Source organism: Hibiscus syriacus, unplaced genomic scaffold (assembly GCF_006381635.1).
Source record: "Hibiscus syriacus cultivar Baekdansim isolate YM2019G1 unplaced genomic scaffold, ASM638163v2 tig00112634_pilon, whole genome shotgun sequence".
Classification (NCBI taxonomy): Eukaryota; Viridiplantae; Streptophyta; class Magnoliopsida; order Malvales; family Malvaceae; genus Hibiscus; species Hibiscus syriacus.
In genome coordinates, this window is record NW_024063372.1 from 178,731 (window position 1) to 191,799 (window position 13,069).

General features: G+C 36.5%; 3 protein-coding genes, 1 long non-coding RNA gene and 1 pseudogene across 4 annotated transcripts; 3 read left to right on the forward strand and 2 right to left on the reverse strand.

Moving 5' to 3' along the window:
- The first annotated feature begins 1,207 nt into the window (after positions 1 to 1,207).
- Positions 1,208 to 3,161, forward strand: LOC120182256 (probable flavin-containing monooxygenase 1). The gene is made up of 4 exons (XM_039187251.1): positions 1,208 to 1,675; positions 1,763 to 2,003; positions 2,208 to 2,386; positions 2,469 to 3,161. The coding sequence occupies exons 1-4, from the start codon at positions 1,208 to 1,210 to the stop codon at positions 3,159 to 3,161; spliced, it is 1,581 nt and encodes a 526-aa protein (XP_039043182.1).
- Positions 3,162 to 3,706: 545 nt separating this feature from the next.
- Positions 3,707 to 4,879, forward strand: LOC120182257 (acyl carrier protein 5, chloroplastic-like). The gene is made up of 4 exons (XM_039187252.1): positions 3,707 to 3,754; positions 4,106 to 4,426; positions 4,512 to 4,631; positions 4,757 to 4,879. The coding sequence occupies exons 1-4, from the start codon at positions 3,707 to 3,709 to the stop codon at positions 4,877 to 4,879; spliced, it is 612 nt and encodes a 203-aa protein (XP_039043183.1).
- Positions 4,880 to 4,884: 5 nt separating this feature from the next.
- Positions 4,885 to 5,156, reverse strand: LOC120182249. Its single transcript, XR_005521813.1, has 2 exons — positions 5,073 to 5,156; positions 4,885 to 5,016 (listed from the first exon to the last, which is right to left on the reverse strand). It is a non-coding gene; the product is annotated as an uncharacterized LOC120182249 (long non-coding RNA).
- Positions 5,157 to 5,719: 563 nt separating this feature from the next.
- LOC120182234 lies at positions 5,720 to 8,795 on the reverse strand. Its single transcript, XM_039187236.1, has 9 exons — positions 8,352 to 8,795; positions 8,063 to 8,266; positions 7,923 to 7,980; positions 7,670 to 7,732; positions 7,105 to 7,180; positions 6,742 to 6,857; positions 6,463 to 6,552; positions 6,249 to 6,380; positions 5,720 to 6,082 (listed from the first exon to the last, which is right to left on the reverse strand). The coding sequence occupies exons 1-9, from the start codon at positions 8,705 to 8,707 to the stop codon at positions 5,948 to 5,950; spliced, it is 1,230 nt and encodes a 409-aa protein (XP_039043167.1). The 5' UTR covers positions 8,708 to 8,795; the 3' UTR covers positions 5,720 to 5,947.
- Positions 8,796 to 10,536: 1,741 nt separating this feature from the next.
- On the forward strand, positions 10,537 to 12,928 carry LOC120182239 (annotated as a pseudogene).
- Positions 12,929 to 13,069: the final 141 nt, after the last annotated feature.

The window sequence follows — 13,069 nt, forward strand, 5'->3', positions numbered from 1 at the left end:
TCATATTCGGGTCCATATTCATATCTAATTGACCATTAATATAATTTCTATATATATTATTGTAAGTATGAAGTCAAATAATATATCCTTGTAAATTGAAAAGCGCTTACGTTGTTACTTATAATGATTATATTATTTTGAAAAGTTGATTTGTTAATTTTAAATTTACTAATTGAAACTATAATTATATCAAACGTTTACCTCCTACACAAAGTCAATTCCATGTACACTGTTGAGGAAGAATAAAATGTTGTTGCATATTTATTTAATGTCAACCGGCTAATTAATGAAGCATCTTTATGGTCAGTACAAGGGAAAACACTTGATTGTTCACATTAGTTAATCAAGTTAGACCATTGTCTCTCTATGATCAAAACTAAAAGTAATTTTTTATGCATTGACTTCAACTCACAACACATGGTTCCAAGGTCATGCATAAATTCATGCATGTAGCAATTATATATGGAACTTTGATCCGGTTACAATGGGTTTAATTTGATTCGATCAGACTGAGATTTAAAAAAATAACACACTGTTTTAAGGTCATATATAAATTCATGTGTATGGAAATAAGAGATGAACATTTGATCCAAACTTGATGAATTTTGAATCAGTCCACTCTGATTGAGTAAGGTTCAAGTGAAAAACTGTTGGTCGATCCAATATAACATTATAATTATCCCTTATATATTTAGGGATAATTGTAATAATATCTCTCTTTATGTTAATTTTTAATTAGGTCATTATTCTATCTAATAAAAATGATATATATGTATATACCTATATATGTGTGTGTCGGGTTGAGTACGAGTTTTTACCTCAAAATTTTAATCAGATTTCGAATCAAGTGAAACTCTCTTAAATTCAGGTCAAATCAAATACAAATGTAGAGGCATAAATTTCAAATCAGATTCAGATGGACCAAAAACCTAGACTAATTTATGACCATCCCTAGTGGGAACACAAGAATTCAAATCCCTCATTTGCTAACTAATCTATTAAAATTAATACCAAATTTCATCATTCGTGACTCATAATTAGAAGATTAAACTATATAGTTGGTTAATAAAATTATTAGACGTACCAAATTACAAGGAAATCTCATAAAATAAATCATTTCCCCCCTATAAATAGTTAGCTAGCCTCTCATTTTGGGCACACCAATACAATCCCGTTTACTCGTTCATAGCTATACGCCTATACAAAAATGGCTTGTGAGCGAATTGGCTACCGTAAACCATCGAGAGTTGGGATCATTGGGGCTGGTATCAGCGGCATAGCTGCTGCTAAGCAGCTCTCCCATCACAATCCCATTGTTCTCGAGGCAACCGATTCGATAGGTGGCGTTTGGAAACATTGTTCATTTGCTTCCACTAAGCTCCAAACCCCTCGATGCGATTTCGAGTTCTCGGATTATCCCTGGCCGGAAAGGGATAATTCCAGTTTCCCTACTCACCTTGAGATCCTAGAGTACTTGCACGGTTACGCTACGCACTTTGATGTGCTGAAGCACGTGAGGTTCAATTCAAGGGTCATCGAGATTCGTTACGTTAGCACCGGACAAACGATGAATATCGATGCGATGGCGGCTGGTCCTGGAGAGTTCGGACCTCTTCTGAGTGGCCATCCTGTATGGGAAGTCGCTGTGGAGACACATCCATCGAAGACTGTTGAGGTTGTTCCTTTAAAAACATGTCGTATCTCTTATTCGAAATTGTTGATTACTTGTGAAATTGACGGAATAATATTATGGTGCATGCAGTGGTATGAGTTCGAATTACTGGTGGTATGCATAGGCAAATACGGCGACGTACCGAGAATGCCGGTTTTCCCTCCGAATAAAGGCCAAGAAATTTACAGTGGCAAAGTGATGCACACCATCGAGTATTCTAAGCTGGATGAAGAAGCCGCCCGAGAGTTGTTAAAAGGCAAGAGAGTCGCTGTTGTTGGCTACAAGAAATCCGCCATTGATTTAGCTACTGAATGTGCGGAGGCAAACCAAGGTATATATACATACACATATATGTTTAATAATTTAAGTAGAGATTAATCTGGTCGAGCCGAGTAGGATTATAAGAATAAAAACTATAAAATTATTATGTATGATTGATTCGGAAATAGTCCTAAAATGCATGCTAGACATTGAGGACTTGTTTCCATAATAACGCAACGTGATTTTATTTCATTTTTGTTAAAAAAAAAAACAGGAGCAGATGGTCAGCCTTGTACAATGGTGATAAGGACATTACATTGGACGGTCCCAGCTTACTGGATTTGGGGTCTGCCCTTTTCGCTGTTTTATTCAACAAGATCTTCTCAGTTTCTCCATCAAAGGCCAAACCAAGGGCTGCTAAGGAATTTGCTCTGTCCTCTTTTGTCTCCCCTGGTAATACTTTTAATCCATTTTTTTTGAGTCCTCAAACTTTAATCCGAATCATAATTACTTTGCTTTTTTTCTTTTACTGAAGAGAAAAGCAGTGTCCAAGTTCATAGAGTCGTATTTAGTATGGAAGCTACCATTGGAGAAATATGGACTAAAACCAGAACATCCATTTGAAGAAGATTATGCATCTTGCCAAATGGCCATCCTTCCCGAAAATTTCTTCTCTGAGGCAGACAAGGGAAAGATCGTGTTCAAGAAAACACCCAAGTGGTGGTTTTGGAACAAAGGACTTGAAATCGAAGATGACACCAAGATCGAAGCCGACGTCGTGCTACTCGCCACTGGTTTTGACGGTAAAAAGAAGATTCACGATTTACTGCCGCACCCTTTCTCGAGTCTCATATCGGACTCGTCGGGAATCATGCCGTTATATAGGGGAACCATCCATCCTTTGATACCGAACATGGCGTTCGTGGGGTACATCGAGAGCGTCGCAAACCTTCACACGGCTGAGCTGAGGTGCAAATGGCTGGCGAGGCTCGTCGATGGGATGTTCAAGCTCCCGAGCATCGGGAAAATGCTTGAACAAACGGGGGAAGAAATGGAGATCATGAAGAAAACAACTCGATTCTACAAGAGGCATTGCATTTCGACATTTAGTATTTATCACAGTGATGAGATTTGTGAAGAGATGGGGTGGAAATCTTGGAGGAAGAACAATTGGTTGTTGGAAGCTTTTGCTCCTTACAACAGTCAAGATTATGGAGAAGATAAATAAAAGATTTAACAGAGATTAGGCTAAAGCTATAAAGAATAAAGCAATTCATGCACCTTTTGTTGTGGTGATCATATGAGAAAATGTTTTATCTAAATTATTTGCTGAGAATTAATGAAAAAGATATGAAATACATTAACTTTTGGATTACGGGTGATTAACAAGTAGTATCTATTCAAAATATCTTTTGTAGTCATTGACAACGCGTACACACTATAAAAGTAACTGTTCGAACCCATAATCTCTAAAGAGAATAATACTCTTTTACTACTAAGATCACTTAATTAGTTCTAATCAACTAAAAACTTAAGTACTAAATAATTAAATAATGTATATATATATATATTACTTAATTTTGATACTTTTCACAATATATATATATAATATAGGATATCACTTGTCAAAATATATGCAAGTATATAAATATATTAAATGCGAATTTTCCAGGAAAGAGGAAACGTAACTGTAAAACTAGAAGAAGACCAAAATTAAAAGATGAGAAAATACAAAGAAAAATGTTGATACTGGACAAATACATTAGTACGTTAATGGTAGAGGAAAAGAAGCAAACTCCTCTCTTTATAGTTGATATTGACGTATGTTATCCTCCACAAATATGGGAGAAGGGGATTACAATGTAGTATCTGTTTAAAATCTTTCTTAATTATTGACAAAACGTATACCCAACAACACAGCTGTTCCAACCACTCCAAACCATTTACAGCAATCTCCACCTTCAACCGAAGCTCATATTACTATCACGTTAAGTCCAAACTACTTGGCTGCTGGCAAACCATAAGCAGACATTAAACATCCATGGAAGCCACCGCCCTATTCTACAACACATTAAAGAAAAACAAAACCAATACATTGGGATCATCATCAAATCTTCATGCAACTCCCCGGACATCTTCATCAAATCTCTATTTATATCTACAATCTTTAAGCCCTTCATCAATTCAATTCTGCTAAACGATCTCAATCAAGCTTCCAATGGCTGCTTTTGCTTCAATCCCTGCAACAATTCCCATAGCCAGGGGATCCATTTCTCAGCACAGAAGCTTCACCACCACTGTAAGCAATCACCCCTGTTGGAATTGAAATACAATGTGAATCGTGACGGATTGAATCGGATCACGTTTTTTTTATTGCAGGGAGTTCCCGTTATATGTAACAGATTAAAGCTCATTCCAAAGATTCAATTCTCGAAGACAAACAAGTTGCCTACTCGATCTAGCTGCTTCAAGACACCAGTTTCATGCTCTCTTGTAAGAACCTTGCATTATGTTTTCTTTTTCTCATTACAACTTTGTTTAAAGCTCGTCTTGATACATATCGGATGTTTTCAACTAGGCCGATCCCGAGACATTGAAAACTGTCCAAACCACCATTGCTAAGCAATTGTCAATTGATGTGAGCTCAGTCACTCCTGAAACCAAGTTTGCTGATCTGGGTGCTGATTCCCTTGACACAGTTCGTTATATCCTAGCTCTTTACTTTCACATCGAAGATTCTTTGAATCCCTTGGATGTTATATTATTGATATCCTATCAGAAAACAAACCTAACTGCCAATGTTTCGAATCGGATTCATTTCAGGTGGAGATTATGATGGCATTGGAGGAACAATTCGGAGTTTCAGTCGGAGAAGGCGGAGCTGAGAACATTGCAACCGTCCAAGACGCCGCAGACTTGATCGAGAAAGTGAAGGCTGCTGCATAGGCCGCTTTAGTTGTGTTATAAATGCCACCAACGATAAAATCATAAATTACAGTGATCAATTGTTTCTTTCCTTTTTCCTTAACCAAGAGGCCAATTTTTGTAACAGGGTGGTCTTTATATTGTAACCTGTCTTTGTTCTTTTCAGTTTCATGCATGAATAAACTTGAGCTTTGTTTTTAGTTATGCAACTTACAGCTTCTTCCCGCAAGAATCCGGTTAAAATCAAGCTGAAAATTGTAACTTCCGACAAATATAAAGAGATCATTATTAAAGCAACAAAAGAGACTTTGTTCATCAAGTTCATCCCATTTTCAGGAAGTTCTATAAATGTGCAGATCATTCCTAGGGCAACAATTAATGACTAATTCGATAGCACCCTCAGTCATAGCATTGTCTGAAAGGCCTTGTAAATCTTAAATATACACACACTGGTCAAAGGTAGCACAGAAAGCATGCCTAGGTTTGTTTGATAAGAGAGCATCAGTCATTTAACATGATGTATATCGAAGTTCACCAGAATAAAGTACGCCGAAGTACCAAATAAAAAGAAATAGTCAAACTTAAATGTCTTCTCCAACTAGCGCATCAACCGAGTTAATTTAAAAGATCATAGCCTTTTTGGAACACATCCTCCCGAGAGTTCAGAAAAATAGCTGTTAAGAGGGCGATAATTCAAGTAAAAAGGAAAGTAGTTATCATACACCAGTATATATGCCTTTAGAAATAACATTCACGAGCTAAAGAAGTATTTTTTTCCATTGATTTCATGGATTAGGAATCGACCTAGAACCGAATTGACTAATAGAATTCATACTATGTACGTTCAAGCAAGAAAAGTAGATCAGATAAAAGGAGCTCTTAGGTGGGCATTTTATATTCTTATTTGATCCGTTTGTAGTCTAAAGTTCAATTCCTATTTTTCCTTTGTTGGTACATATGAAAGCTCATTGAGCTTTACTATACACATGGAGCTATCTAATTTTCAAGTCCTTGTTCTTCGATAATCTCGTTGTGCTTTCAATAAACTGTATGCCTGCACCGACTCAACTTACTATCGAATTTCAGCAGTTACTCTTCAAAACGTCTGAACCAATCAGAAATTGTTCTAGAGAGCACTTTGGTTTCACTCAGTGAAAGGGTCTTAAGTCCCTGAGCAATAGCATCTGCCGGAGTGTATACATAACCCGCTTGCCATTTCGGTTCCTGATCAAGCAAAATAAATTGAACATATAAGTTCAAGATGCCTCTCGTTGTAAACATGGAAACTCAGTATTACCAATGCTCTCCACACAGCAAAATGCATATAGAAAGTGAAGGGCAGAAGGTTGAACAAAGGGAGGCAGAAAAAGATGAGCTTTGCATGTCATACCGGCACACATGGTGTTATATGGTTGCCACTTAATTGGACCTTTTCGAGCGTCCCACCAATAGAGTCCACGCGAGGCTTTAATGTCTCTTCAAGGAGATCAGTTTCATCAATTGTGTCCGAGTTGAACTTCACCTACGAAAAGGAGATTCACAAGAATAAACAGAAAAGCAACTTACATTATCTAATTAACAAAATAGAGAGCACAAATATATACCAGTAGTGTGTGTTGAACGTTGTATTTGTTCTTGCAACATTCACGGTTCTCGGAAGGTGTTGGCCTGAACTCTGATATCCCTTCAGTGACCTATAAAAGAAACAAGATTACAAAGCCAAAGTGAAGAACTAGAGTACAACAGTTTAGGGGAATCTATGCGGACTAGCAAATCGGCATTATTGATTATCCTCATTCTTGTACATGCAATTGTATTTGCTCAAATTCATCCACTAGAATAGGCAAAACATGGAAACATATTCGTAATGGAAAGATACGTACCTGACCAAAAACGAAAGGCAATTGATCCACAAATTTGGTGAACGAGACTAGGGCTTCTTGGTCTCTTTCAGGTATCATTGATCCAGCCATGTCAATAAACATCTTCCATGCATCATCTGCAGTGTTTGCGATGAAAAAAGTACATCCAAAATGCGCATATTATTTAGGCATACAAAGGATAAGGCGTAGATTAAGAATGATATGCATCATAAAATCAGGATATATTTTGAATTTGTCCCGGTTATACCAACACTAGAAGACATAATTCCATTATTCCAAAAGAAAAGAAAAAAGTTGCAGAATGGCACCAAATAAATAATACATTAGCAAAAGTCGGTGAGCAAGAGTTAGGATGTAATTTACCTGAAACACTCCTAGCCATTGCATACACAGGAGATGATTCTACCATTGGCATCATCTGCCTCACTAGAGGACCCAACTGCAAATCACGATCACCATGTTTACCGTCAAATGGTTCATTAGACTAACATGCCACGGCAACAACTAATGAGATTCATACAGTCACTGTGAGTGCAAACTTATAAACAACATCATACATCTCAGGATGATCCCAAGAAAACCAGCCTCGTTAATAATATGAGACACTTGATGGAGCATCACAAATAACTTTAGCTGATCCCAAGAAAACCAGTCTCATTAATGAGTACATTATAGCTAATATTTTTCCCAAAAAAAGCTCTGTTTCTAATAAACCTGATAATATTCAATAACTTCAATCATCTTTTGCACACGCAATTTATTAAGGAAATCAACTAGATTCATATAGCTAATAAAGTAAAAAACCATTGAAGATAATAATAATAAAAAAACTAATAAATTCAAGCTAGTCTAAGGCAAGAAGATTGAACATATACCCTAAGGTAAGTGTAATCAATATGCGAGCTTTTCATAAAATAAAGATTATTACCTGCTCAAAGTATGGCACCGCCTCTGTCGCTGACTTGTTGTTGTATGAGATTATGGCATTAGCCTTTCACAAGAGATAACATTCTTTGTCACACTCCAGGAACTACTGAACCTAATAATAATTTACACTATCTAAAACTTCATAAATCTATATTTTGCCTACAAAAACTAAATGTAAAATCAACTCCTTCAAAACTGCAACCAACAAAGAAAGCTTCAAAGGCTGAAAAAAGATGATGAAAAAAAAAACAAACCTTTGGTATATTCTCAGAGAAATAACTTCCTGTGAGTACTTGAAGAAGAGCACCATTGCTGCATTTTTCATATACATAAAAAAACTTGGCTTACTAAATAAACATTAAAATTAAAAGAAAAAACACATAGAAATACTTACCTGTGACCAACTGAGAAAATTGGAAGGTCAACAAGATCAGCAGGAGTAAGATTAGCATCTGGGTATCCAAAAGCAAGAATATTGTCCAAGCAAGCATTGAACCTCTCGTATACTTGATTAGCAGCTCGCTCATGATCAAATGTAACATTGTACGGCACCGATATAATAAAAAATCCTTCCTTGGCCAAAAGCTCAACCAGGTAACTAAAGAAACAAAACACAAACCCAAAATCAGCAAAGGGACCTTATTTTTTACTCCACAATGGGGAAAAAACACCAAAATGGGTACCTATAAGTAACTTCGGGGACAGCTCCGAGGAAAGCACCGCCCAAGAACTTGATAATTGCACGTGGCTTCTTGTTCCCGGATGGGGATATGATCAAACAAGAATCCAACCTTTTGTAAATCCTATTAGGGGTGTTATTATTGAAATTTGGCATGGAGGGAGCGTTATTAATGAACCCAAAGCTGCTTCCTTGGCAAATAAAGCCATTGGAAAACGGCCGGGGAACAACCAGAGAGTGAACGTTCGGAAAATTGGTTCTTTTACGATACTTGTAAGAGTGGGGAGTCGAGGGTGTGAGATTCTTCGGGCAAAGCAAGCTTAGTTGTGCGCCAGAGATTGAAGAGGTAGCTAACTCCATTGTGTGCTTTGTAAAATGTTCGCGGAGATAAAATCTATGAAGAACCAGTCTGCGAGGAAACTGGGTGCAAAGCCACTAAATTTTGGAGAGAAATAAAATGAGCCAATAGGGAAAATATATGCTGATCACTAGGCCACGAGTCAGCATTAGATTTAGTTTAGAAATTTAAGCTGGCAATGGCCATTTGGGGCGAACATCAGCTTTGCTTAAGTTTGGGTTTTTGAAGTTTAGTACCTTTGGAATCCAAAGCTTGGGTCGTGAAGTTTTTGGCCCACTTTTAACTCTAATATTTAGTATTTTTTAATAATTTGAGGTGATTAAAAAAATCTTATTTGTTCATATTTTTTTAATAATTAATAACGTATACAATCATACAAACATAATTACTCAAATATATAACTTTTAGAGAAAACAAAACTCATTTTTATCAACTTCCAATATTAGATAAAAGTATTGCACAAATCTATATATTATAGCGTATTTTAGACTCGAGTTTTTAAAATAGATAAAAAAGTTTATTATAATATAAAAGAGTTAATGGTACTACATATCCTCATACTATGATCTTCATTCTAAATTGATCTCTTGAACTTTTGAACATTTCAGTTTTATCCCCAAATTATGACTCTTTCTAAAATGATCCTCAAACTTTTAAACATTTTCAATTCATCCTCAAACTATGACCTTCATTCAAACTGGTCCCTAAACTTTTGAACATTCCAATTATATCCATAAACTTTGAATGATTTTGGGGGACGTTATTGAAATGTTTAAAAGTTTAGGGACTAATTTAAAATAAAGGTCATAGTTTGAGAATGAATTTGGAATTCTCAAAATTTTGGGGATCATTTGAAACGAGTCATATTTTGGCGATAAAATTAAAGTGTTCAAAAGTGTAAGAACCAATTTAAAATGAAGATCATAGTTTAGGGGTGTATAGCGCAATTAACTAAAATCCAACATACATTAGACTTAGAAATGACTTGTTCAAAGTTGAAATCAAATTTTCATGTGTATGTGACCAAAATCAATTTATTATACCAAGGCAAAATTCATATACTTTATTGTACACGAAATCAAAGTTAATGAGAAATTCGAGATTTGTTTTTAAAAAAGAAAACATGTAAATTATAAAATTATACAAATTTCAAATGAACAAAATATCAAGGTCGTGAATGTAACAAAGTGAAGCATCCGAAAAGAGACTTTCCATGAAAGATGAAACCTTTATAGACCAAACACATACCCTAGTTTGGAAGTTGGCTCAACATTCCTTTTGTGCTGGAATATCTCTCTACACGTAATCATCTCCACCATTCTCACTCTACACCTTTCTTACTTTACAAAACCTCTGTCCATGGGTTGTTTTTTTAAGTGATACTTAGGCTTTCGTTAAATGACTTTTAATTACGTCATTCATCAATCTAATCATCAATTTAAACGGTAAATGATAGCTTAAAGCTGACATGTATAAATTAATAAGTAATCTTAAATATGTCGGATTCAATGTAGCATTTGATGCTAAAACATAGCTAGATAGATAGGGTGACTTTATTGGAGCAACACTTTGGCTCAAGGATTCGATTCGAACGTTTTTAAAGATCAGGGACTAAGTTAGAATTCACTCTATAGTCGAGGGATATCTGGTGATCAACCGAAGATTCAAATCAAATGTGAGTTTTCCCTTGGAATTCAGTTCCGTGCTGAGTATTTCATGCAAATTCTTTCCCTTTCTTTTCCCATTGGTAAAAGCACATTTTTCTCCAAACTGCTGCGTACAGAAGCACATGTAAATAAACCCTAAAGAAGAACACAGACTCGGGTTTTGATTATCGTTTCCAAAAATGGGTCAAATCCAATCGTTTTTGTTCATTTTTCTTTGCGTTTTAGGGTACGTGGAGTTGGCCAAGGGTGGCTCGGGGCTGGCATGCAACTGGGGACTGCAATCAACGCACCCGTTGCCACCGGACATAGTGGTGAGGGTGTTGAAAGAATATGGGTTCAACAAAGTGAAGCTGTTCGAAGCTGATCCTGGTGCACTCAAAGCTCTCGGCAGATCAGGTATCCAAGTTATGGTTGGAATACCAAATTACATGTTGGCTTCGCTTGCAAGTGCTGTGGGAAATGCTGAGGCATGGGGGCAACGAAATGTTTCCAACTACATATCCAACCATGGAACTGATATAAGGTACATCAACAAGTAGTTTTTAGGTTAATTTTTTTATTAGTCTATATGATGAGACGGAGTCAGGATGAAATTTCAAAGACAAATATAAATAGGAATAAAATGACGATAGAGTGTGATTATTAAATCATAGATTTAAAATTATATAGCGAGGGGTTTGGATCTAATTTGTTTAATTTTGAAATTTAAAGGAACCTAAAAAGTATTTAAACGAAAAGAATATATATTGGTCAATGCTTAATTTGCCTAGTTTTAAAACTAAGAGGGACTTTAAACGCAATTGTACCAAACAATGGGGGGGTAGGATCTAATTCAACTTCTTTCAAAGCTAAGAATACCTAAAAAGCAATTGAATCTAACAAAAAAATAGAAGGTAAGACTTAATTTGCCTAACTTAAAAATTAGGAGAGACCTAAAAATAATTAAACCTAATTTGTATATAAATTAAATCAGTTTAAAATCAAATTTTACTATTAATGATTGTATTGTGTATAAGTTGTAGATTTAATTCTTATTCTTTTATTTGAATTTTTTTAGCTTGTAATGTATTTATATTGTTCTTGTACCCTTTGGGTTAAGACTAAAATTTTAAAATTGAAAGATAATAAACTAAAATAGACCAAATTAAAGTACTAGAATTAAATTTGAAATCCATGTAGACTAAAGGGACTAATAGCAAGAATATTTGACCTAGTTTATATGATCGTGGAATTTAAAATTTAATGATAAAATCACTAATATATGTATATGATGACAACTACGAAGGTCGGTAGCCATAGGCAATGAACCTTTCCTACGTGATTACAAAGATCTGTTCGTGAATACAATATTTCCAGCACGTCAAAACATTCAAGCAGCCCTTATCAAAGCCGGGCTAGGCAAGCAAGTGAAGGCAACCATCCCAATTAACGCGGACGTCTACCAGACTGATTCAGGCCTACCCTCCGGCGGCTATTTCCGACCCGAACTCCAAAATCTGATGATGAAAATCATCAAGTTCCTTCAAGACAATGGTGGGTTCCTCACCATCAACATCTACCCCTTTCTTAGTATGAAAGCAGACCCCAGTTTCCCCAAAGAATATGCTTTCTTCAACAACACGGCTAAGCCCCTCGTTGATGGTTCCATTGTTTACACCAACGTGTACGATGCCAACTTCGATACCCTGATTTCGGCTCTCGAGAAAAATGGCTTCGGACATATGCCGGTCGTCATCGGCGAAGTTGGCTGGCCGACGGATGGTGATCCGAGTGCCAACATCAAGAACGCCAAGAGGTTCAATCAAGCACTTTTGGACCGTATAGTTCAAGGCCAAGGCAGTCCGAGGAGACGAACACCGTCGGATGTTTATATCTTCTCGCTCATCGACGAAGACCATAAGAGCACATTGCCGGGAAATTTCGAGAGGCATTGGGGTATCCTCAGATACGATGGTGGCATCAAGTATCCTTTTGGATATGGGAAATGGACGAGCCGTCGTGCCGGCCAAAGGCGTCAAGTATTTGGCCAAGCAATGGTGTGTGATGTCGCCTTCGGCCGGCGCGGACCCCAACATGTTGGCTCAAAGCATCACTTACGCTTGCGAGAACGGCGATTGCACCAGCCTCGGGTATGGTTCTTCGTGCGGTAATTTGGACGCACAAAGCAATGCTTCTTATGCGTTCAACACGTACTTTCAGACAATGAATCAAAGTAAGGGAGCATGTAATTTTAACAACTCGGCTGTTATTACAACCGTTGATCCGTCGAAGCCGCCTTGTCGTTTCGAGATCATGATCGACATCCGAAAACAAAAGAAGGTGGCGTCTCCGACCGTTTACAGATCGTCGGCCGCGAAAATCCAAGGCATATTTGCGGCCTTGATTCTGGGGATTGTGGGTTTAGTTGTTTGTGATGTTCATTGATTTGAGTTCTTTGCTGCAGTCAAACCAGGCAATCGTCACTTTCATTTGAGGTTAACTTTTTTCTTAGAACCCATTGACCTTTTTAAACTTGTTTTTACATTGTAAAGTAACCATTTATAACAACAATAATAATTCATTGTTAAATACTTAAATTCGTGTCGATAATTTTTTCCTTTTGGGAAGTTTAGATACCTTTTAATATATATATAAAAAGACAGGTACCAAATTGAAAAAGAAAAATGAGGCTAAGTACCAATTTGTATATTATGCTGA

What these genes read in the sequence shown, in the direction of transcription:
- LOC120182256 (XM_039187251.1), top strand. Translation starts at nt 1,208, where the DNA reads ATGGCTTGTGAGCGAATTGGCTACCGTAAACCATCGAGAGTTGGGATC. An exon ending in ATCCATCGAAGACTGTTGAG is followed by an intron (nt 1,676 to 1,762) that starts GTTGTTCCTTTA and finishes TGGTGCATGCAG; the next exon opens with TGGTATGAGTTCGAATTACT. An exon ending in ATGTGCGGAGGCAAACCAAG is followed by an intron (nt 2,004 to 2,207) that starts GTATATATACAT and finishes AAAAAAAAACAG; the next exon opens with GAGCAGATGGTCAGCCTTGT.
- LOC120182257 (XM_039187252.1), top strand. Translation starts at nt 3,707, where the DNA reads ATGGTAGAGGAAAAGAAGCAAACTCCTCTCTTTATAGTTGATATTGAC. An exon ending in TCTTTATAGTTGATATTGAC is followed by an intron (nt 3,755 to 4,105) that starts GTATGTTATCCT and finishes ACAATCTTTAAG; the next exon opens with CCCTTCATCAATTCAATTCT. An exon ending in CACCAGTTTCATGCTCTCTT is followed by an intron (nt 4,427 to 4,511) that starts GTAAGAACCTTG and finishes GTTTTCAACTAG; the next exon opens with GCCGATCCCGAGACATTGAA.
- LOC120182234 (XM_039187236.1), bottom strand. Translation starts at nt 8,707, where the DNA reads ATGGAGTTAGCTACCTCTTCAATCTCTGGCGCACAACTAAGCTTGCTT. An exon ending in ATTTTCTCAGTTGGTCACAG is followed by an intron (nt 7,981 to 8,062) that starts GTAAGTATTTCT and finishes TGAAAAATGCAG; the next exon opens with CAATGGTGCTCTTCTTCAAG. An exon ending in ACGTTCAACACACACTACTG is followed by an intron (nt 6,381 to 6,462) that starts GTATATATTTGT and finishes TCCTTTTCGTAG; the next exon opens with GTGAAGTTCAACTCGGACAC.